General features: G+C 43.4%; 1 protein-coding gene across 1 annotated transcript; it reads right to left on the bottom strand.

The window, feature by feature from the left end:
- Positions 1–2,740: 2,740 nt before the first annotated feature.
- Positions 2,741–24,076, bottom strand: LOC149313298 (oxidized low-density lipoprotein receptor 1-like). The gene is made up of 5 exons (XM_089527268.1): positions 23,984–24,076; positions 20,383–20,469; positions 13,982–14,133; positions 6,336–6,445; positions 2,741–3,110 (listed from the first exon to the last, which is right to left on the bottom strand). Exons 1-5 carry the CDS (start codon positions 24,039–24,041, stop codon positions 2,948–2,950), a joined length of 570 nt encoding a protein of 189 aa, XP_089383394.1. The 5' UTR covers positions 24,042–24,076; the 3' UTR covers positions 2,741–2,947.
- Positions 24,077–24,140: the final 64 nt, after the last annotated feature.

Raw genomic sequence — 24,140 nt, 5'->3', positions numbered from 1 at the left:
GTGGCTCTGCCGGTGGATGAAAAGAAATTGAGGGAAGGTAGCTTGGGGGCTGGGACATGTGTGATAGGCACATAGTCTTGCTCAGCTCCTCAGCTCTGAAGTGTTCCATAGGGATTTTCTGTGCAGGTGTAAACCTATTTGTGTGAAGCACAGAAAACACAATGAAAAATGGAGGAGCAGGTAATGGTCCTCCTGTGGGGCCAGGATGCTGCATACTATCCTTACGTCTTCTGTCCAATGCAGGCAGAGCCTGATCCTGATCCAATGGGAACAATCCTGCTGTGTGGCATGTTAAGGACAGGATAGCAGAAGCATGGCAGGATTTCATTTTTATTAATTTTTGTTTGCCAACCTTACTGCTGCATAATAGACACAACCAAGGGCCCTTGCTGAATTGATTATACGTGCTTCATGATCTACACCACCTTTACTCAAGCTTTGTTTGGGCTGTTCCATTGCCCACACCTCTATCTTCTGGAAACCCAGGCAAAGTACAGACTCCACAGCCCTGGACTGGGTACTTAGGAGTGATTATATCCATGGTCCTTTCCATGTCACCATTCCATGCTGAGAACAAGGCTTCAACCAAATCACCCTCCCTGTCACCACCAGGAAATCCCTCAGAGCATTCAGAACCCCTTTGGAGTCCACAAATCTCTGGCAGAGACTGGCAGAGGGATTGTTGTGCACTCTGCCCAGCAAGAGCATCCACTGTCTGCAAAAAATAAGGTCCAAGATGTGGCTTGGGCCAACACTGTATCGAGACAACCTCATGGTTGCCAACACAGTGGCCATGAAGCCTGAAGCAGGCCCCATCACAGCACCCTTGGCATGACTATACAGGTTGGGTATCCCTTATCTGAAATGCCTGGAACCAGCAGTGTTCTGTATTTCAGATTTATCTTTTTAAAATATTGGAATACCTATATTTGCATATGTGTACATAGTGAGATGTTTTGGAGGTCTGAAGCAGGGGCACCACTAAAAGTGTGCGATGAGTGTGGATGGCCATTGGTGACACATGAGAGGGGCTGTCCTCTGGTGCGACGGGGCTGTCCTCCAGGTTTTGTAGATCTGCTAGCCAGGTAGAAAAGCAAGTCCCCCCCCCCCCTCCGGCTGTCTGGGCAGCAAGTCCACCAGACCTGGAAAGGCTGTGGGGTGGCAAGGGCAGCCTATCCCCACCAGCGGCTGTGGGTGGATAGGTGTACCTTCTGTCTCTGGCAGATTTGCTGACTGAGAATCGCCTCCCTTTGTTGCCCAGCCAGTAGCTCTGCCAGACTTGGAGAAGGCTGTTGAAGAGAGGAGCAGGGAGGTACCTGAAATGATCCACATTGGGTATCAAATATACTAGGTATGCCACTGGTCTGAAAGTAATTTCATATAATAGTTTAAATAATTTTGTGCATGAAACAAAGTTTGTGTACACTGAATGATCAGAAATCAGAGGGGTTTTGGAGTATTTTGAATTTCAGGATCAGGGGAGCTCAAGCTGTATTCAAACCACCCAAAACCAAAGTCCTGGGGTTCTCCATTCAGAGTTTACAAATAGAAACAGCTCTTGGCATCTTGATGAGCTATCTACAACGTATTCTCCCAAGACTGGGGTATTAGGTGTTGTATCCTACTTGATGGAGGCCTCTCTGGACAAGGAAAGGGAGGAAGTGTGGCAAGACAGTAAGCACCAAATGGACCAGAGGAGGCTGGTGGTCCTGTCATGGCACTGGCAGAAGCCAAGCCCAGTCCATCCCAGGCAGTGCCTGCAGATGAGGAATGGGATGCAGAGCTACGCAATCATGCGGAGAATCAAAAGTTAAATGCTGGGAGCAAAGAGTCAGGAAACAGCTTGCTCCACTTTAAATGGCAATTGCTGAGCAAATGAGGCCAGCTGGGCTGGTTTTTGTTATTGTTGTGTGTCTTCAAGTTGATTCTGACTTAGGGCGACTGTAAGGTGAACCTATCAAAACTCGTTTTGGCAAGATTTGTTCACAGGAGGGGTTGCCTTTGCCTTCCTCTTTGTCTGAGAAAGTACAACTTGCCAAAAGCCGCCCCATGGGTTTCCATGTTTTTCTAAGGTCTTAGTCCAATACTCAAAGCACCAAATCATGCTGGCTCTTTCGGCTGCTTTATTATTGGCTAGAAATTAACTGAACCAAGGCCATTCTGTTGCCCCATGATAGGTTCACCTTAGGGGTTACCCTAAATCAGAAATGACTTGAAAACCCACAACAACAAAAGAATAGCACCAACACTTCCTGAGAAATGGCTAGAGGCATCTCCACTGATTCCTCTGCTCCTCAGCCGCATGGGAATAGCCATGTTGCAGGGCAGAGTTGCTTAAAAGGTGGGTTTTGAGGAAAGATAGCTGCAGAGACTTCACTGCGTGGCAAATGTGTGTCTCCTGAGCATTCCAGCAAGTATTACAAATACTGCTGCAACAAAGAATACAGAGAATTGCTGACAACATAGAAAAGCTATGGACATCCTTCCCTGCCCTACAAAACACAAAGCAGCAGATTCAGATTTTCTCTCTCCTCCTAGTACTTGCGTTTTGGTGTATACTCAAAATACCCTGAACTACTGTCTCTGGGATCTTGCATGCTCCATCTCATCAGAAAAGTATAATCTGCATATTTCAGTGAGTTAACAAAAACCTTGAATTTTTCCTCCCATGTGCATCCCAAGAAAATCAAATTGCAATGACTACAAGTGAACTCTCCCAAACTTTATTGTTATAGCCATCTAAGTCAGTTTGCCAAATCCATTCTTGGAGAAGTAGGACTGCCAAGGAATTTTGGAATAACGGTGTCAGCGAGGTTATGCTGTTTCATGTATGAGTTGGATAACCTGGTGAATTGACTGTGGCTTCTGTATTTAATAAGCTGGATGGTGTCCCCGTTTCCTTCACAACAATCATGGAACAGAGTTCCATTTGTCTTATGTCTTACACTCATTTCATCCACTTTTCCTGAGGCTTCATCTTACAAAGCACTCTTCCTTTTCTACGGCATGTAGCAGCCATCCAACATTTCTTGCCTTCTGTGCACCTTGGGAACATCAGCGCACAGCTTGGTTTTGGTACATCAAGTGGTGGATGACCATCTAGCCAATATCTGAAAAGAAGAGGACCACCAAAAGGTCAGACCAGGTGCCTACTTTCTTCTACATGTTCTTCAATCAAGGAAACAATCAATATACCTCGGGATTCTTATCTATTCATAATTTTGATGTGTAGTTTGTACTGGGAGTCTCTATTCAGTCCCTAGGTTGGACTGCTTTGGGTCCCATCTGGGAGAAAAGCAGAATATAAATAAAATTAAATGAATTGTGTTGCTGTGGTAAAAGCTTCGTTTGGCTTGGTTGACCCTCTGAATCCAAAGGGTACTCAACATTGGCTCCTTTAAATCCTGGAGAGAAGTGACCGGTGGGGGTCCAGTGGGGTTCTGTCCTGGGGACAGGGCGATTCAACCTCTTTATCAATGACTTGGATGACAGAATTGGGGGCATATTCATCAAATTTGCAGATGATACCAAATTAGGAGGAGTAGCTAATGCCCCAGAGGAGAGGATCAAAAATCAAAATGACCTGAATAGATTAGAAAGCTGGGCCAAAATCACCAAAATGAATTTCAACATGGAAAAATACAAGGTACTGCACTTAGGCAGAAAACATCAAATGCATAGATATAGGTTGGGGGACACCTGGCTTAACAAGACTATGTGTGGAAAGGATCTAGGAGTCCTAGTATACCACAAGCTGAACATGAGTCAACAGTGTGATGCAGCAGCTAAAAAAGCCAATGCGATCTTAGTCTGCATCAATAGAGGTATAGTGCCTAGATCAAGGGAAGTAATAGTTTGCCCTGCAGCAGAAACGCGGGATACAAATAAAAGTTTTATTATTTATTATATCATCATAGTGCCACTCTATTCTGCTTTGGTCAGGCCTCACCTGGAATAATTCTGTCTCCAGTTTGGAGCACTACAACCTCTTCTAACTCTATGATTCTATGATTATATTAAAGCTATTTACAACAAGACTAAGACAAGAAACAGCTAAAAAAAAAAAAAAATACCCCGAGGATAAAAAAGTTAAAGCACAATTAAACAAGCTATCATATTAACATGCCATTAATTTCAAAAAGCATAAAATCATTTTTAAAAGTCAACCTCAAAAATACAGTAACTCCCTCCCAACTAAGGAAGCCCCCAACGCCTGGTGAAATTAAAAGGCCAGTCCCTGCTGGTGAAAGGAGAGCAGAGAGAGCGCCAGCCAGGGCTCCGGTGGAGGGAGTCCCATGGCTTGGAGCAGCCACTGCGAAGCCACTGGGAGGCTCCGGGGGTCACCCATGCGGACAGTGACCTGCCACAGAAATGGAAGGAGATTGGGCATCTCTGAATTGCAAACAAGGGCCTCTTCTCCCAGAGTCCCAGTTGAACACGCAGACAACTACACCATACTTGGATTTTTGTGGGGTTTTCCAGCTATGAGGCCATGTTCTGGAAGAGTTTATTCCTGACATGTTGCCAGCAGCTGAGTCTGGCATCTTCAGAGAATGCTGGCATGGAAGAGAGTGGGGTATATATACTGTTGGTTGAGAGGAAGTGAGTTACATGTTAATCTGTGTATTGTTCCGTTGTTGAATGGCAAGGCCTCAGGGTTTCTATTTACTTCATGAGCCATTCTCTGCTGGGAAACCCCTTGATCCTGGGTGGTTTCCATTTGCATTTGCTGGGTCCTGATTTTGGTGTTTTTCAGGACTAGTAGCCAAATTTTGTTTACTTTAAGGGTTCCTTCTTTCCTGTTGAAGTTGTCCAAGTATTTGTGGATTTCAGTGGCTTCTCTGGGCATTCGGACCTGAAAGTTGTTGGCATGGTCCAGAATTTCAGTGTTTTCAAACAGTATTTTGTGCCCAGGATGGTTTATAACATGATCTGCTACTGCTGATTTTTCTGGCTGACCCAGTCTGCAGTGTCTCTCGTGTTCCTTAATTTGTGTTTGAACACTGTATTTGGTGTTCTCTATGTAGACTTGTCTGCAGCTACATGGTTTACAGTAAACTCCTTGCTATTCAACCAACACAGATTGACATGTAAATCACTTCCTCTCAACCAAGGTCACACAGTGTGTGTGTGTGTGTGTGTGTGTGTGTGTGTGTATACATATACACACACCACTTAATACCATTCCAGCATTCTCTGAAGATGCCAGCCACAGATGATTCCTAAATGTCAGGAATAAACTCTTCTAGAACATGACCACATAGCCCCCAAAACACATGAAAAAACCATAGATGCTGGCCATGAAAGCCTTCGACTTCACACTACGCCATACTCTTTGTGAAGAATTACTCTCTCAAAAGCATCCATATTTATTTCAAAATGAAGGCCAAGTTTTGTGCTATATCCTAGAAAGCAGTGGCATCACTAAGGGATGTGGGGGGCTGTGAACCACACCAGGTGACACCCTGAAGGGGGGATGACACCATTGCTCCCCTCTGGGCAGAAAAAGGCTGTGGCGTTCACCTGTGTCCCTTTGAAACACTGAAGAGATGGTATGAGTGGGGTGAGGCTCAGTGGGAGGACAAAGCAGTGGGTTCAGGTTTTCTATTCTTTTAAATTTATCTTTAAAAACATCACATTTTACCACATTTTCACTTTAACCACATTCAGGCTGTGTGTATGAAACTGTAATTTGGAGGATTAACGTTTTGAATGTTGCTAGTTCTTTAAATCACAACTCTTGCCATTATACTCAGTGATATACACTAATTATGATTTATGAGTAACATTAGTACAAAAAACATGAGTAAGAGGCTGTGCAGACCGGGAGGAAAAGCCAGGTTGGGGGCAGAGTTGGAGTGTGGCGTCCATATGACACAGTGCATGGTGTGACGGCACACAGTGTGCGGTGTCATGGCAGTCCTCTGGTGTTGCATCCACATGATGCAAGGCACCTTGACTATTGCACCCTTTGCAGGGCGCAAAAAAGGAGCTGCTTTTTGCGGCTCCTTTTTGTACCCTGCAAAGGTCAGATTGGAGCCACGGTGTGTGGTTGCTGCAGCCCTGGTCTGAAGAACATGGAGGCGGCTGCAGGCCTCCCCTTCAGGGTGGTCTGCACAGCCCTTATGGTATGGTATGGTATGGTATGGTATGGTATGGTATGGTATGGTATGGGGGGAGGTCATTTGGGGGGTAGGTGACACCATAAGTTACCACTCTGGATGATGCCAACTCTAGTGACACCACTGCTAGAAAACCCTCACTGAAGAACAATAAGAACATTTCTTGAGAAGGTTCCTGCACTACAAGCCATAAATTAACATGTAATAACTCACTTGGTTGGCGGTTCGGTGCCATCAATATCCCATATCCATTTGTCATCTTCTGCTCGGAGGCCAAGCCAGTAAGCGGTATGTCTTCCTTTGATTTGTTTGTATAGAAAAATCTGTTAAAAGCAGAATCAGAAATTTTTCCTGGGAATGACAGAGATTATCCAAGATCAACATTTTTCCAGACAGTGTCTCTTCTCCATTTTCTTTTGGTCACTGGGAGGAGGAGGAGCTAGAAGCCTCATTCTACAGAACTGCTGGTAGAGGCATGCGCCTAACGGCGGGCACGTTTTTCTTTTCTTTTCACATTCATTTTTATTTTTATAGTCAAGGAGGGGTTTTATTTTTATAGTCATGGAGGGTTTGGAGTACAGAGGAGAAGGTCGCCTGGGTACAGTGTTGGTGGAGGACATCTCCTTCAATTTTACACTTTACTTTTCACTACTCCTTTAAGGGGCTTATGGGGACTTGCTCAGAGAAAGTGGTTCAGAGACTTGCCTCTGGAAAGAGCTAGTAGCCAGGAGTTCTCTACATAATTAGAGTTCCAGTTGATTGAGCTCGTTAATAGAGTTTGGGGACAAAGGCCAAGCCATCAGGGGTTCTATACACTGGTGTTTAGCAGGGGAAACCCACAGTTTTGTTTCAGAGCCTCCTTAAGACTTCCCAATATGGACCCTGAAGGCCCTGCTGCAGTCACCTGGAACACCTGTGGGATGTTTGTCTTCTTGCCTAGGGATATGGGGAACTTTACCTGCCCCAAGTGCAAGTTGGTAGCCCTCTTAGAAGAGAAAGTACAGCAGCTGGAGGCCCAGGTCGCTACACTTCAGCATCATAGGGAGGAAGAGGTTTTCCTGACCAGAACGGACCAGATGGTCCTGGACAGGAAACACACAAAGGAATTTCCCGGGGGGTGGAGGTCTCTTCACATACAACAGATGTAGATGGTTGGAGGAAGGTCACACACAGAAGTAGGGAAACCAGGGAATGTTCTGTGAGCTTACAGCTACAGAATCAATTTGACTCTCTCTCTATTATCAAGGATGATGAGGAAGAGCAGCAGGGACAGAGCAGGGGACCCTGAGAGTACCACCAAAGGGAACAGCTGCTCCTAAGCCTTGGAGGAGGCGTGTGGTGGTCGTGGGGGACTCCTTGCTGAGAGGCACTGAACCAGTGGTTTGTGGGCCTGACAAGATGGCTCAGGAGGTGTGCTGTCTCCCTGGGACAAGGATCCGTGATGTGACGGAGAGGCTGACAAGACTGGTCAAGCCTACTGACCGTTACCCCTTTCTTTTGGTTCATGTGGGAACCAATGATACTGCAAGGCACAGCCTTCAGAATATCATTTTAAGGAAAATGCAACATGGGACATACAGTAGAAGAAATAAAACATGTATGTGAAAGTCACAATGACTAAGCAAGAGCAATTAAGAAGCCACACAGATGAAAAAGCTAATGTAATTTAGAAGTTTTGAATGCCAAGGACAGAATTATAGAATGTACAATTGGAAACACCTGAGATTCATTAAGTGTACAAGGTGAGATGATGAAATTCTTGAGTATGGGTTGAACTATGTGATCCAATCAAAATGAGTGTACACGCCCACTGGGTGGAAGCTGACTAGTGGGTGGTGTTTAACAATGACTATAATAATTGCTATGTTTGCCAATGTATTTTGTGGGTAGTTGGGTAGTTGTGGAGTAGAGTGGAGTATGGGAGATTGTAGAGATTGTGATTTGTGAGGGCATTAGTATTTGTATATAGTAGAATAAAGTAGATATTTTATATAAGACTACTGAGTTGTCTGGTGTCTTGAGTGAAGATACAAGAGCCAGCAGAATCCTGGAGAAGTTTGGAGACATCTGAGGAAGAAGAGTGAGAAGGCTTGGAGAGTTTGTCAGGGTCTTCAGCCTATTCTCTGAAACTCTGCTGCTTTGAAAGAAAAGCATTAACCACTGACCAAAGCTGGTCAGCTCCGCTGCATAACAAGGTGGTGAGTTAGAGCCAGAGGTGAAGAGCTACAACTCCCATCATCCCTGACATATCAGAAGGGATTATGAGGCTTTGGGTAGGAAGTTGAAAGAGATGGATATACAGGTTGTCATCTCATCTCTTCTCCCAGTCGAAGGACACGGTCCAGGAAGGGAGAAGAAAATAGCAGAGTTGAATAATTGGCTCCACAGATGGTGCCGCCTAGAACGATTTGGATTTTTGGATCATGGTCTGAGGTTCCATGAGGAGGGACTTCTGGCAAGGGATGGTTTGCATCTCATGCCAGTTGGCAGAAACGTTTAGATCAGGAGGGCTTTAAACTGAGTTATAGTGGGGAGGAAGACAGTATTCTGGAAGGCAAAGGGCTGGAGAAAATAGTCAAACTGACACAGAGGGAACAAGGCAAACAGTGCAAGGACCCAACAGTGGGAGGCAAAAGAACTTGCACAGGCAGCAAGTAAAAGGGACCCATGGTCTGCAATGTCTCTACACTAATGCACAGAGCATGGGAAATAAGCAAGATGAACTTGAACTCCTAGTACAACAAAGCAAATATGATCTAATAGGCCTCCCTGAAACCTGGTGGGATGAGTCTCATGACTGGAATGTGGAAATAGAGGGGTATAAACTTTTTAAGAGAAATAGGCCAAACAAGAAAGGAGGAGGAATAGCATTATATGTCAGAGATATTTACACCAGTGAAGAGATCCAGGACATCAATCCTGGAAGCCAGGTGGAGAGCATCTGGATAAGAATCAAAGGGGAGGGAAACAACAAGGGTGTTACGGTGGGAGTCTACTACAGACCCCCAAGTCAGACTGAGGAATTGGATGATATCTTTCTAGAACAGATGACTACACATTCAGAAAGGAGAGATGTAGTAGTCATGGGTGACTTCAACTATACTAATATTTGCTGGAATTCAAACTCAGCAAATTCCTCACTTGCCTGGAAGACAATTTCATGGTCCAAAAGGTGGAAGAGGCAACAAGGGGGTCAGCTATTTTGGATCTGATCCTAACCAACAAGGATGACTTGGTTAATGGGGTGCAAGTGGTGGGATCCTTAGGTGGAAGTGACCACGTTCTCCTGGAGTTTGTTATACAATGGAAAGGGGAAGCCAGGCATAGTCAGACACGCATTCTAGACTTTAGGAGAGCGGATTTCAGTAAACTTAGAGAAGTACTGAGGGCGATTCCATGGTCAAAAATACTAAAAGATAAAGGAGTTCAGGATGGATGGGAGTTTCTCAAAAGGGAGATACTGAAGGCACAATTTCAAACAGTTCCAGTGAGAAAGAAAAACGGGAGGTGTCTCAAGAAACCAGGATGGATGACTAAAGAACTTTCAACGGTGCTAAGATTAAAAAGGGACATGTATAAGAAATGGAAAAAGGGGGAAATCATGAAAAAGGAATTCAAAGAAATAGCAGGCATTTGTAGGGGTAAAGTCAGAAAAGCTAAAGCGCAGAATGAACTCAGGCTTGCTAGAGAGGTTAAGAACAACAAAAAGGGCTTTTTTGGATATGTCCGCAGCAAAAGGAAGAAGAAAGAAACGGTAGGGCCACTGTGTGGAGAAGATGGCAAAATGCTAACAGAAGACAGAGAAAAGGCAGAATTACTCAACACCTTCTTTGCCTCAGTCTTCTCAGAAAAGGCAAAGGCTGCTCAACCTGAGAATAATGGAGCAGAGGACAGAACAGGGGAATTTCAGCACAGAAGAAGTAAAGAGATAATAGAGGAATACCTTGTTAATCTAAATGAATTTAAGTCTCCAGGACCAGACGAACTACATCCAAGGTTATTAAAAGAGCTGGCAAATGTAATATCGGAGCCATTGGCCATAATCGTCTTTGTTAGCTCCTGGAGAACAGGAGAAGTCCCAGCAGACTGGAGGAGGGCAAACATTGTCCCCATCTTCAAAAAGGGGAAGAAAGAGGATCCAAACAACTATCCTCCAGTTAGTCTGACGTCAATCCCAGGAAAGATTGTGGAGCAGATCATTAAACAGAGTTTGTGAACATCTAGAAGGCAATGCCATAATCACAAAAAGTCAACATGGGTTTCAGAGAAACAAGTCATGCCAGACAAATCTAATCTCTTTCTTTGATAAAATTACCAGCTTGGTAGATGAAGGGAATGCTGTGGATATAGTATATCTTGATTTCAGTAAGGCCTTTGACAAGGTTTCCCATGACATTCTTGCAAACAAGCTTGTAAAATGTGGGCTAGACAAGGTAACTGTTACATGGATTTGTAACTGGTTGACCGGCCAAAGCCAAAGGATGCTCAACAATGGCTCTTTTTCATCCCGGAGAGAAGTGACCAGTGGGGTGTCCAGTGGGGCTCTGTCCTGGGCCCAGTGTTATTCAACATCTTTATCAACGACCTGGATGACAGAATTGGGAGCATACTTATCAAATTTGCAGATGACACCAAATTAGGAGGAATAGCTCCTAGACTAGACAAGGTAACTGTTACATGGATTTGTCATTGGTTGACCAGCCGAACTCAAAGAATGCTCAGCAATGGCTCCTTTTCATCCTAGAGAGAAGTGACCAGTGGGTCCCAATGACTTCGATGACAGAATTGGGGGCATACTTATCAAATTTGCAGATGACCCCAAATTAGGATGAATAGCTAATACTCCAGAGGACAGGATCAAAATTCAAAATGACCTGAATATATTAAAAAGCTGAGCCAAAGCTAACAAAATGAATTTCAACAGGGAGAAATGTAAGGTGCTGCACTTACAGCGGAAAAATGAAATGCACAGATATAGGATTATGGGGGACACTTGGCTGAATGAAACTACATGTGAAAGGGATCTAGGAGTCCAAGTAGATCACAAGTTGAACATGAGTGAACAGTGTGATGCGGCAACTAACAAGGACAATGCGATTTTAGGTTGCATCAATAAGAATATACTGTCTCGATCAAGGGAAGTAATAGTGCCACTGTATCCTGCTTTGGTCAGGCCCCACCTGGAATACTCTGTCCAGTTCTGGGCACCACAATTTAAACAGGACATTGAGAAACTGGAGCGTGTCCAAAGGAGGGCGACTAAATAAATAATAATAAATAAATAAAATCTTTATTTATAGCCCGCCTTTCCATAGATCAAGGCGGGTTACAAAATGCAGAGTATACAATTACACAATACAATACCGCAATAAAAACATTAAAAACTACAAATAACAACATCCAAGCTAGCTCAAGATGCGAAAACAGTGAAGGGAGAGCAGAAGTTACTTCGGGGACATTAGGGGATAGCCTGCTGAAAAAGGAAGGTTTTCAGCCCCTTCCTGAATAGGTCAAGGGAGGTGGCTGAGCGGAGCTCGCCGGGAAGCGAGTTCCAGAGCTGTGGGGCCGAGATGGAAAAGGCCCTCTGTGCTGTTGTAGAATATTTTGCATCTGGAACTCTCAATAGTTGCTATGATGATAATAATAATAATAAATAATAATAATAATAATAATAATAATAATAATAATAATATGGTGAAGGGTCTGAAAACCATGCCCTATGAGGAGAGACTTACGGAGCTGGGGATGTTTAGCCTGGAGAAAAGAAGGTTAAGAGGTGATATGATAGCCCTGTTTAAATATTTGAAGGGGTGTCATACTGAGGATGGAACAAGCTTGTTTTCTGCTGCTCCAGAGAATAGGACCCGGAGCAATGGATGCAAACTGCAGGAAAAGAGATTCCAGCTCAAGGAGGAACTTCCTGACAGTAAGGGCTCTTCGACAGTGAAACACACTTCTCCCTTGGAGTGTTGTGGAGTCTCCTTCCTTAGAGGTCTTTAAGCAGAGGCTGGATGGCCATCTGTTAGAGATCCTTTGATTGAGAGTTCCTGCATGGCAGAATGGGTTTGGACTGGATGGCCCTTAGGTGTCTTCCAACTCATTCTATGATTCTATGATTCTATGATTAGGCTGAGTAGTAATTTTCTATGCATTTTGCAAAATTTAAGCCCCTGAAGCCTGAGGATTATGAATTTAAGTTTAAAGTAAAAAACTGTAATGTTGTGTGTGTGTGTGTGTGTGTGTTATACAGTGTAATATTAGCAGTTCAAGCTTGCAAGCTAGTTCTGGGACTGAAGCCGATTTAACTAGAAACAAAGAGATATGGAAAAACAGCTTGAGAGAAAACGTTAACAAAAGACTGGGATATTAAAAAAAACCTGGAAAAGTCTTCTGAATTGCCAGAGGATCATAGAATCATAAAGTTGCAATAGACAACAAGGGCCATTTCACCATGTGGCTTTCTAGTTTGTTGTGGCACCAGAGTTATCTGACACAGAAAGCTAAATGTCCCACAAAACTACAACTCCCAGCATTCCACAGCATTGAGGCATTGCAGTTAAAGTTTGGTCAAAGTGCATTATTTCTGCAGTGCAGATACAGCCTTAGTCTGCCCAAAGGTGTGTGTGTGTGTGTGTCTACATGACACACGATTCTTGTGCAAGAAAAGATGGCTGTTGGCCAGTAAGCATCCATAGCCATCCAACCAGCCAAACTATTTCTGCCTGCTTCTTGACTGCCATGGCCCAATGCTATGGAATTCTGGGAACTGTAGTTTGTTGTGGCATGAGAACTCTCTGACAGAGAAAGCTAAAGGTCTCACAAAATGTCAGTTCCAAGGAATTTCACAGCATGGAGCCATGGTAGTTAAAGTGGTGCTGAACTGGATTATCTCTGCATTGTGGATGCAGCCTAGGTTATTTCTCCTCACAAAGGTAACAGAGAGGAGAACAGAAAGCCATCCTTGCTGTTGCTATTTGCTCTGAAGTGCAGGAATAGAGAACGAAAATCCTCCCTAAATTGGAATTAGTTGTTTAACAGCCCAGCATTAGAATGGAGTCCTGGTCAAGCTCTCTGTGTGACTTCTTTCTGTCCATGGAGGCGTAGGATAATATGCCTTTCCTAAAGCTTCAGCCTTTGATAAGGAAACAAAAATATTAAATGTAAAAAATGTCAAAGCCAAGCCTTGCTTTGAATGAGCAGAGTAGCAGAAATGTGCCTTTGGCCTGTTACAGACTGCCCAAATAAAGCTGCTTCGGGTCTCTTTGGAGGTATGCTGTTTAAATGATGCATGCATCCTAAGAATCCAGAAGCTGCACCAAAGCTGCACTCCAGTGCTTAGGAATGGAGTGTGGCTTTGGCGCGACCTCCGGACTCTTTGTTTAACTATGCTTCCCTAAGAACTAGACTGACTCCAAAAACAACACAAGTTGCTTGTGGTTCAAAGAAAAGTTTACTAATGGCTTTAAACTATATAAACATAAAGGCTATATCCCAATCTAACTAGTGAACAGAAATCTTTATCTCACCATCTTTACAAAGAAAATCAAGACAGGAGGAAAATGGAAAAGAGGCAGTTCAGTTGAACTTTGAGAAAGAATGTCTGTTAGTCCCAAAAGGAGAGTGACCTAAATCACATGTTTAATTTGAAATTGGGGGGGGGGGGGGATTTGCATGCAGGAAATCCCTATCTAACCAAGGAGGGGAAAGAGAATGCAAAAATCTTCCAACAGGAGGAAAGGAAGAGGAAGCAATAAGATAACCAAGTGTAAATGCTTATGATGGCTACGACAGACTTTTGTAAATACTGGAGGGACAGGATAGTTATAAGATTATTACCCTGTGAAGGCGGTTTTACTTACCTGTTCGGCTTCATCTTCAATCTTTACCAGTTCAGCTTTTTCCTTCTGACACATGCCTTTCACTTTTTCCCAAGTTTCTCCATAATCTTCCATTACATAGAGGGCACTATTATAGGCAAACCAGTCATGGTTCAATCTGTAGCGAAGGTTATCTTCAACCAAAAATGGGATTGGGAGAGAGATTAGGATTAGAAGATGCTTGCTACTATATCTCTACAGATTTTATATATAATGAAAATACCTTTGTTGTTAGCTGCCCTCAAGCTGGTTCCAACTCATGGCAACCCTGTGGGTCAGACATCTCCGCGAATCCCTCTCCTCCCCTGCAGTCCTGCTCAGATCTGGCAATAAGCCCTCGCCCATTATCAAGTCTATCCATCTGGACTGCGGTCTTCCTCTCTTTCTTCTTCTTTCTACCTTTCCTAGCATTATTGTTGTTTTTTTCTAGTGATCCGTTTCTTTTCATTATGTGGCCAAGGTATGACAGTTTCGACTTGATCCTCTTTGCTTCCAAGGAGAGCCCTGGTCCGATCTGTTCAAGAACCCATTTGCTGTCTTCTTGGCTGTCCATGGGATCATCCTAAGGACTCTTCCTCAGCAGCACATTTCAAAGGAGTTGGTCTTCTTTCTGCCTGCTTCCTACATGTCCAACTCTCACATCAGTACCTGGGGATGATGGGGAATGCAATGGCCTGGAAGATTCTGACTTTAGTGCTCAGTTGTTCTTCAGTATCTTTTTCCATTTCTTTCATAGCTGTTCTTCCCATTCCTAGCCTTCTCCTTATTTCTTGACTGCAATCTCCATTCTGGTCAATGTTCTCTTCTAAATATGGGAATTCTTTAACTATTTCCATTTCCTTCTTGTCTAGATTGAATTTGTATATTTCTTCTGTGGTTATTATTTTTGTTTTCCTTGATGTTCAGCATCAGACCTGCCTTTGCACTTTCATCTTTGACCTTCCTTATAAACTGTTCCAATTCCTGAATGCCTTCTGCTAATATTATGGTGTTGTTCGCATATCTTCCGCTGTTTATGTTGCTTCCTCCTATCTTCACTCCTTTTTCTGATTCCAATTCTCCTTTTCTTGTGATGTTTTCAGCATATAAGTTAAACAAGTGAGGTGATAGGATGCAGCATTGCCAGACCCCTTTGCCTATCGGGAACTACTCTGTTTCCCTGAATTCTGTTCTGACGGTGGTCTTTTGTCCTTGGCACAGATTCCTCATCAGGACTATCAAATGTAGTGACAACCCCATGTCTTTGACTGCATTCCATAGCTTTTCATGATCTATGCAATCAAATGCTTTGCTGTAGTCCATGAAACACATGGTGATTCTTTTTTGGAATTCTTTGGTGCGCTCCGTTAGCCATCACATGTTTGCAATGTGGTCCCTAGTGCCCCTTTCCTGGTGGCGCAGTGGTTAAATGCTTGTACTGCAGCCAATCACTTACAAACCATAAGGTTGTGAGTTCAATACCAGCCAGGGCTCAAGCTTGACTCAGTCTTGCATCATTCTGGGAATGCTAAAATGAGTCCCCAGCTTGTTGGGAGCAATTAGCTTGCCATTGTAAACCACTTAGAGACTGCTTAACTGGTATGAAGCGGTATATAAATGAAGCTGTTAAATGTCAGGAATAAACTCTTCCAGAACATGGCCACATAGCCCAAAAAACCCACAAAAACTATGAAGCTGCTATGGCTATTGCTATTCTTTTTCTGAATCCTGCTTGCACCTCTGGGATTTCTCTCTCCATGTACGTTTGGAGTCTATGCTGCAGAATTTTGAGCATTATTTTGCTTGCATGTGAGATTAATACTATTGTCCTATAGTTGCTGCAGTCTCTTGTATCTCCTTTCTTGTGGATTGGTGGGTATCTCAAGAGTTTCCAGTCTGATGGCTATCACTTTGTATTCCGTATTTGTTGGCATATTTCAGTTAGCAATAAAGTTGCATCTGTCTGTAGGCACTGTCTCAGTTCAACATGCTAATAATTATAGTACAATTTATTCTAGTTTACAGAGTAACACTTCAAGACTACAGCCAATCTTCTTGCATGTTTCTTCCAATAATGAATATACTTAGCCTCATTCATTGGTTCCCTTCCTTGTTTCTCCTTTTTGCATGCATATATAAAATTATAAAGGAATGTCTAGTATATTTGGTAACATGGATTCTCTGCCCTATCTAATTTCACTCCGCAAATGGGTCCTTGAACAGACCAAACCAGGGCTCCCTCTGGAAGCCAACATGGCGAAACAGGCTGTTGTACTTTGGCCACATCATGAAAAGGCATGACTCACTTGAAAAGATATTAAAGCTCGGAAAGGTGGAAGGCTTTAGAAAGAGAGGAAGGCTGCACACCAGATGGCTGGACTCATTTAGGGAGGTCAAGGGTACCAAGCAGAGCAGTGGAAGACAGGGGCTCTTGGAGATGTCTCATCCACAGCATTGCCATGAGCTGGGCCAATTCAAAGACAGTTAACAGCAGCAGCTAAATAAAGATAATGGTATGCTGCCTGGGGGGGGGGGGGAGGATGAAACCTTTGTATCATCCTGTAATATTGATCTTTATTTCTATTAGAAACTTTGCATTTACCATATTAAATGTCAATTATTTTATGCTATACTAGATGTATACAGAAGTATATGTTTTGACATTTAAATTTTAGTGGCTTCTTTGTTAACTGGCTAAGCGATGTACAAACAAGAAAGCGGCACTGAATATTTTGCCCTTCAGTGCTGACTTGCAATGGGACTGAACTGCGTTGGTCAGGGACACAGGATGGCACAGCTTTATCAATGGAAGTGAAATGAAGTGACAAAGATGGATGATGTATGAAATATCCCACAGTACAAAACTTTTGCATAATGCAATGGAGGGAAACTCTGACAGCAACTCCCCCTTCAGCCCTAACCAGCATAAACATTGGGCACAGAGATTGTTGGACTGCGGCCCTTTCGAAGTTGTTGGGCTCCAGCTTACCTAATCCAAAACATCCAGTTAACATCAAAAACCCATTATACCTTTATTAGGCCAACCAAAATACACAATATACATGTTGCAAGCTTTTGAAGCACCACTAGCTTCTTCATCAGACAAGTTGTTAAAAACCCCACAGGAGGAAAAAAATGAAGATGTTTGTCATAGGCTTTCATTTTGCTGTTTTTGTTCTTAGTTCAGATGTTATGGAGGAACATATCTTGCAGGCTGGCACCTCCTCCCTCTGGCCCTCTGGCAACTGGGAGCTTCTCAAAGTCCGGGAAATTTAGCAGGCAAATCTGTTTACACACGTCAGTATTCTAGCAATTTTTATTATTCTGCCCATCACCAGAAAACATCTGAATTAAAAAGAAGAAAAAGCACCCAAACGCTTACCAAAGCTTAGAAAAACTGGTTTATAGCACCACTGACTGAGGATTGTGAAAACACTTGCATTTGGGGGTTATAACAGCACTGACTGAACACTGTGAAAATACTTGCAAACAAGCTTCTAAAATATGGGCTAGACAAGATAACTGTTACTTGAACGGCCGAACCCAAAGGTGCCCAACAGTGGCTCCTTTTCATCCTGGAGAGAAGTGACCAGTGGGGTGTCCAGTGGGGCTCTGTGCTGGGCCCAGTCTGCTATTCAACATCTTTTTTAATCACTTGGAGGACAGTATTGGGGGCATAGTTATCAAATTTGTCGACGACACCATATTAAAAGTAGCAGCTAATACCCCACAGGACAGGATCAAATTTGAAAACAAAACAAAGATAAAACATGATTCCTTACCCCCCCCCCCAAAAAAAAAAACAAAACCTGTGTAAGAAGGACGATAATAACCTGGAATTAAATACAGGTTGTAAAATGAAAAAAAAAAGGTAAAATATTTGGTTATTTGGCTTTCCAACAAAAATCCTGACTCCTTTACTAATAATTATCAGAGTACATGGAAAGAAATTCAGAATAAGTTAATTAGATGAAACAAACTTAACTTATCACTTCTGGGCAGGATTGCTACAATTAAAATGATTTTGATTTTGCAAGAAAAAAGCAAAATAGAAATAAATTATTATTATTATTATTATTATTATTATTATTATTATTAACCCTCTGCCATGCAGGAAATCTAAATCAAAGCATCCCCATTGACAGATGGCCATCCAGCCTCCGTTTGAAGACCTCCAAGGAGGGAGACTCCACCAAAATGTCCGAGGAAGGAGTGTGTTCCACTTACTCTCAGGAAGTTCCTCCTAATGTTGAGGTGGGATTTCTTTTCCTGGAGCTTGCATCCATTGCTCTGTGTCCTGGTCTTTGGAGCAGCAGAAAACAAGCTTGCTCCCTCCTCAGTGTGACACCCCTTCAAATATTTAAAGAAGGCTATTGTAATGATTGGGCCCTCCAGTCATTTGGGGACTTCCCCTGAACCACAAAGGGTTAATCTGGGGGGGGGGGAGGTACATGCTAATGAGAGCTGACATCACATGCTAATGAGCAGCTACATCATAGCTGATGTAAGGCTCACCTGGGCAATCAGCAGTGCCAGAGCGACCTTTTCAAGAAGGTTCCAGGAGAGGACTTTAAATACCCTGTAGGACCATGCTTCCTTTGTTCTCCATCTTTGTGTCTGTTTGGGGAAACCAGCTGTGTGCTTGAACGGAGGCAGGCAAAAGTGATGCAAGTAGAGCTAGGCCATGAGGGCCAGCTCCTTGCATCCGAGAACTCAACAAGGACTGCAAATCCCATCCCTGTGTGAGTAGCTAGGAACTGTGTTAGTTAGTGCGTCTAGGTTTTTGTTATGTTTATCTAATAGCTTGCCTGAAATGAACATCTTTGTAACTGTGTTTTCTGACCTGCAAGGCAAGGAGGCCTTGCATGAATGATAGCCTCCTATTCTGTTCTACTTCTTTAAAATCAATATCTTTCTTTAAAAGTATCTGCTGGCTCTCTCTGCTCCTGGACACGTGCCTTTTAGCTCGGTTGCTGATTACTGATTGCTTAAACGAGAGAGATCCCTAGCAAGTCCCAGTGTGTGCTTAGGGAAAACGTAGTTCATTGAGATTCACTGGGTGGTGGCAGCGAGGCTACAGGACCTCAAGGGGTCTCATTCAGCTCGGCAGGGAGTGGGAATGGAGACCTAGGAGATCCTAGAGGGGAAAGTGTGAAGGGGACGCCCTGGGAGTAAGAGCCACGCACAGGGCTGGTTGCTCCATCACCTCTTAACCTTCTCTTCTTCTGACTAAACATCTCCAGCTCCCTAAGTCGTTCTTCATAGGACATGGTTTCCAGGCCCTTCACCATTTTAGTCACCCTCCTTTGGACACATGGCTCCAGTTTCTCCACATCCTTTTTGAATTGTTTTGCCCAGAACTGGACACAATATTCCAGGTGGGGCCTGACCAGAGCAAAATAGAGTGGCACTATGACTTCCCTTGATCTAGACACTATACTTCTATTGATGCAGCCTAAAATCGCATTGTCCTTGATAGCTGCCACATCGCACTCTTGACTCATGTTCAGTTTGTGGTGTACTTGGACTCCCAGATCTCTTTCACACATAGTCTCATTCAGCCAGAGGTATGTCATATTGAGGATGGAGCAAGCTTGTTTTGTGCTGCTCCAGAGAATAGGACCTGGAATAATGGATACAAACTACAGAGAAAGAGATTCCACCTAAACATTAGAAGGAACGTCCTGACAGTAAGGGTTGTTCAACAGAGGAGCACACTTCCTTAGAGAGTGGTGGCGTCTCCCTGATTGGAGGCCTTTAAACAGAGGCTGGATGGCCATCTGTTGGGGGTGCTTTGATTGAGAGTTCCTGCATGGCAGAAGACTGGGCTTGGACTGGATGCCCCTTGTGGTTTTTTCCAACTCCACGATTCTTTGATTCTATGATTATATTTGTTTTTGATTTTCAGTTACTTGCAGAAAGCATTGAAATGGGTGGGAATCATACAATTCTTTGATAAAATTGTCTGTGTTCACTTCTCTCCACATAGTGACCAAATGTTAGGACTGTGTGTCCGTTCAGAGATACACCTATTACCTAAAAATGTTTTGAAGTCTCACAGCTGTCTGTTCCTGGTCTATCACGGAGCCTTGGTGGTAAGGTGGTTAAATGCCTATATTGCAGCCATTCACAGCCTCAAGGTTGTGAGTTCGATCCCAGGGCTCCAGGGTCGACTCAGCATTGCATCCTCCCGTAGGTCTCTAACATGAGTACCCAACTTGTTGGGAGCCATTAGCTTACACATTGTAAACCACTTAGGGAGTCCTTAAGTGCATAGAAATATACTTGCTATTGGTATCAGGAAGGAAAGAGGAAGATTTGTGGGGACTTTCAGCGAGTGTTGTGTTACGGCAAAGACTCCCTCTCCATTTACATTCCTGGGCATCCCAGTCTCCCTAACTTACCCAGTTCAGCTTCGAGTTCATTGAGCTTTGCGGCCCACATTGCCAGTTCTTTTGCAAGCATGTCAGCTTCCAAAATGGTTTCAACATCTAAAAGATTTGCCATAATTTAAGTTAATGGGATGTAGAGCTGCTCATTGCATTAACAATAAACATATCCCAACCATCTCTATTATTTTAGAAGTGGGGTCCCGAATACAGCGCCTGTACAAACCTCCATTTATGCCCAAATGTCTCCCTGTCCCTGCACACTCAGGAAAGAAGAAGAGACAAAGATGAAGCAACAGGATCATAATCCAGACATGCTCCTGCTATGCTCTTAATTTTTGCCATGTTTATCGCTGTGTTTGTACCTATGTGTGAACATGCGGGATGATGGGTTATGCTATTCTATTGGTGAGGCTGGGAAAAATAAAGGGTTGTATCAAGCTTTTCTGAATCGACTGAATGCTTGTGTTCATCTTTAGAGTTCAAACAAATCATCTGTTACACAATGGATGATTGGCAACTCATACCTTCTCCTCCGCACACCAGCTCAGCCCTGATACACAATTTTTACCAAATGTTTTCAAATGAGTAGCCTAGTTCTGTCACAGCCCCATAAACCCCATATTTCCTATTCTGCCTGATTCAGTCCAAGGGTCGTGCCGTCCGCCTTCCTCATGTTCAGCAGGGCAGGGAAACATGATCCAGCCCTTGCCTTGCATTTTGCCCTTCTCCACTCTCCACCTGATTCTGTAAGGTTGCCAGATTGCATCTGGCCTAGGGCTCCTTAACTTTAATAGTGTTTAAGAGATCTTGGAGCAGAGGCATCACTAGGAGGGTGTGGGAGGTATGGACCATACCAGGTGTCACACTAAGGAGGGGCAACAGCACTGCTCCCCAAACCTTTGGGCAGAAACAGGCTGTGGCATTCACCTTTGTCCCTTGAAAATGCTGGTGCTCAGTGGAAGAAATGGTGTGAGTGGGCTGAAGCTCAGTAGGAGGAGAGGAAGGCCCCAGGGGTTTTTAAAATTCAATTTAACACCTTATCAATTTTTTACTTTAACCACATGAAACTATGCGTCCCTTGGATTCTTTATGCACAGATTTAAGCATCCCTGGCTTGAAAATAGTCCAAAAATAATATAATTCCCCCAAAGCAAACCTTGATTTTGCCACTTTATATAAGGAACACCATTTTACTATGCCACTGTATATGTTGGGACTTGGATTTTGCTATCCATGAAGAGCCCAGGAACCAAACTCTAGTGGATACCAAGGGCCCACTGTACATGTAAATACATTGAGGCTGTGCATGCGATATTCTAATTTAAAGTATAATGTTCTTTTTGCTAGTTGTTGATGTCAGTGTGCCAGTGCGGTGTATGTCGTGGTTTGAGCATTGGACTAGGAATCTGGAAGACAGGGTTCAAATCCTGGCTCAGCCATGGAAACCTACTAGGTGACCTTGGGCATGTCACAATCTCTCAGCCTCAGAGGAAAGCAATGGCAATTGGCAAAGCCCCTCTGAAGAAACTTGCCAAGAAAACACCATGACGAGTTCAGCTTAGGGTTGTCATAAGTTGGAAACGACTTGAAGGCAAACAGCAACAAGTCGTTTATGTCACAATTATTGCCATTACGTTCTGTGAAGTGCAGGAATCGCTGTTTGTGAGTAGCATTAGTACAAGAAATATGACTGAGGATTCTGTATGGTGTGGGATGGGAGGAGGTCAGTCGGGGCTGACAACATGAGTTAGAACTAGTGATGTAAAGAATATTCATCAAAATTCGAAAAACAGTAGAAATATCTGTTATTTAAAGATTTCAAAAGCATTTTGAAGAGAAGAAATTCTGAGCACTTCCCAATGAATGAGTAAGAATTTTGATTTTTAATCATTTCCAAATGAAGTGAAGGGACAGGACCTTTCCGCTGACAATTCAATGGCCAGAATTTGCGTATTTTGCGTAAGCAAAGCTACCATTCATACTGGGTTTTACCAGAGGCTATTGCCTTTGTTAGGGTGATGCCCCCCCCCCCCCATTTTTGCCCACAGCTTTGCTTTGAAAAACAAAACAGAACAAAAGGAGGGAGCATTTTGTGTGTAGGTGGTGGTGGATACTTTCAGACCTTCTCCCCTTTCTCATCATGCTCTGCCATTCAAATTCTCACAGGAGAGACGAAGGGGGTAGCATTGGAAGGGATTCCCAAGGGTCATCTTCTTGGATACATCACTCTCTCTCATTCATGGATATTCTGCACTCTCCTTTCCAATGATGATGATGATGAATGATAGGTTTACCTTAGCATCACCATGAGAGAGGTGCAGAGAGAGAGTTGGCCCTGCCCTGCCTCTGAGGCTGAGACAGTGTGACCCTAACAAAAGAGAAGAAGGGGCGGGGTGGGGTGCAATGGCAGGAATTCTGCCATGGATAAAACCTAGCACTAAAAGTGAAGGTATATCTCACATACAAAGCTAAGCAAAGAGGACACGGGCTTGGAATAAACATCCTGTGCTAGTTAATACATAGTTATATATAATGTAGCGGCAGAGGCAAAAGTAATTACTATAATTTCCATTTTAAAAGCAGGCGTCACACAATAATGGGGGATAGGCCTCCTCAACTATTTGTCCTTGCATGAGAGCCAAAATAATCATGGTAGCATTCTCCTCAAAGTAGTAGAAAATAAGTATCCCTTTGCAGCACTGTCCCGCAATTCAGTGATCCCAAAGTGTTGCAGAGGAATTATGTTGTGGCGAAAAACATGCTCGATTGTGTGTGTGTTTGTTTGTTGTTTTTGCACACACACATGCAAATCTGGATTCTGTACAAGCATCTTGTGCAAGAAGCAGTGATTTTGGTGCAGATATCCATTTTCTGCACTGAAAACAGTTTTGTGTGTGTGTGGGGAGGAATCTTTTGCTCTGCAGAATAATTCTTCTGCAATGGTTCCAAAAGTTTGAAAACCAGGAGCAAATTGTGCAAAATTCTCACTGGCTATTATGTTTTCTGATAGCATTTTCTGACTGTCAGAAAAGAAAGTGCAACCTGAGAATGATTAATTACAAACAGTCTTTCCATGCCTAGCGGAGAAGAATAACCAGGGGACCTGTGCACTTCTTCTGTCTGCTATCCATGCACTAAAATATGTTTATGAACACCTTCAGCAGTGCTCTCTCTTTCTCATGGCTTTTCATCTTTAAACTGGATTTGGAAAACTCTTCAAATAGAAAACACATTCAAACAGAGAACACACCTATGATGGCTTTTCAAACAGAAGACTGTCCTCAGAAGGGGACACATGGCTACTCTGTTTTTCAGACTGTCCTCATTTGGAAGGTTTTATAAAAACTCTTATTATTTTCTGCACTTTTCTGCCCCTTCAGTCTGTTAGCAAATGCAGCCCAAGAAAAGTAACAGGGACTGTTTACAGGGGACTGAATGAACGACAGATGAAGGTTTAATCCTTTCTCCACTCTGCTCCACTTTATCGCAGCTATTTCCAGGAGTGTTTTTCTAAGCTGAGCTATGAGTCTGGAAATACATTCAGCCTGGCAGGACAGACCCTAGCTGGAGCAAGAGGCAGGGATGGCTGAAAAGATGGTACCTTATTACTCACCTTCTCTAGTCTCGTAGCTTTTATCTCTTGAGATCATGTAAGCTTTAAGAATCCTCATCGCACGACGTAAAGTGGCTGTTTTCTGCCATTCATTCATAGCTAATTGCAAAAGGTAAGATTTGTTATCTTATGCAAGCAGATTGAAAAGTTCAGAACA

This window comes from Sceloporus occidentalis, unplaced genomic scaffold (assembly GCF_023333645.1).
Source record: "Sceloporus occidentalis isolate IW3139 unplaced genomic scaffold, rSceOcc1.0.p SCAF_5, whole genome shotgun sequence".
Taxonomy (NCBI): domain Eukaryota; kingdom Metazoa; phylum Chordata; class Lepidosauria; order Squamata; family Phrynosomatidae; genus Sceloporus; species Sceloporus occidentalis.
The sequence above is the reverse complement of the archived record's forward strand: the minus strand, read 5'-3'. Positions and strand labels throughout refer to the sequence as shown.

Excerpts from the sequence above, each read along its gene's own strand:
- LOC149313298 (XM_089527268.1), bottom strand. The coding sequence starts at position 24,041 with ATGAGGATTCTTAAAGCTTACATGATCTCAAGAGATAAAAGCTACGAG. Across the intron at positions 20,470-23,983 it reads AAGCTACGAGACTAGAGAAG|ATGTTGAAACCATTTTGGAA; the intron begins GTGAGTAATAAG and ends CAAATCTTTTAG. Across the intron at positions 6,446-13,981 it reads TTGAAGATGAAGCCGAACAG|ATTTTTCTATACAAACAAAT; the intron begins GTAAGTAAAACC and ends TGCTTTTAACAG.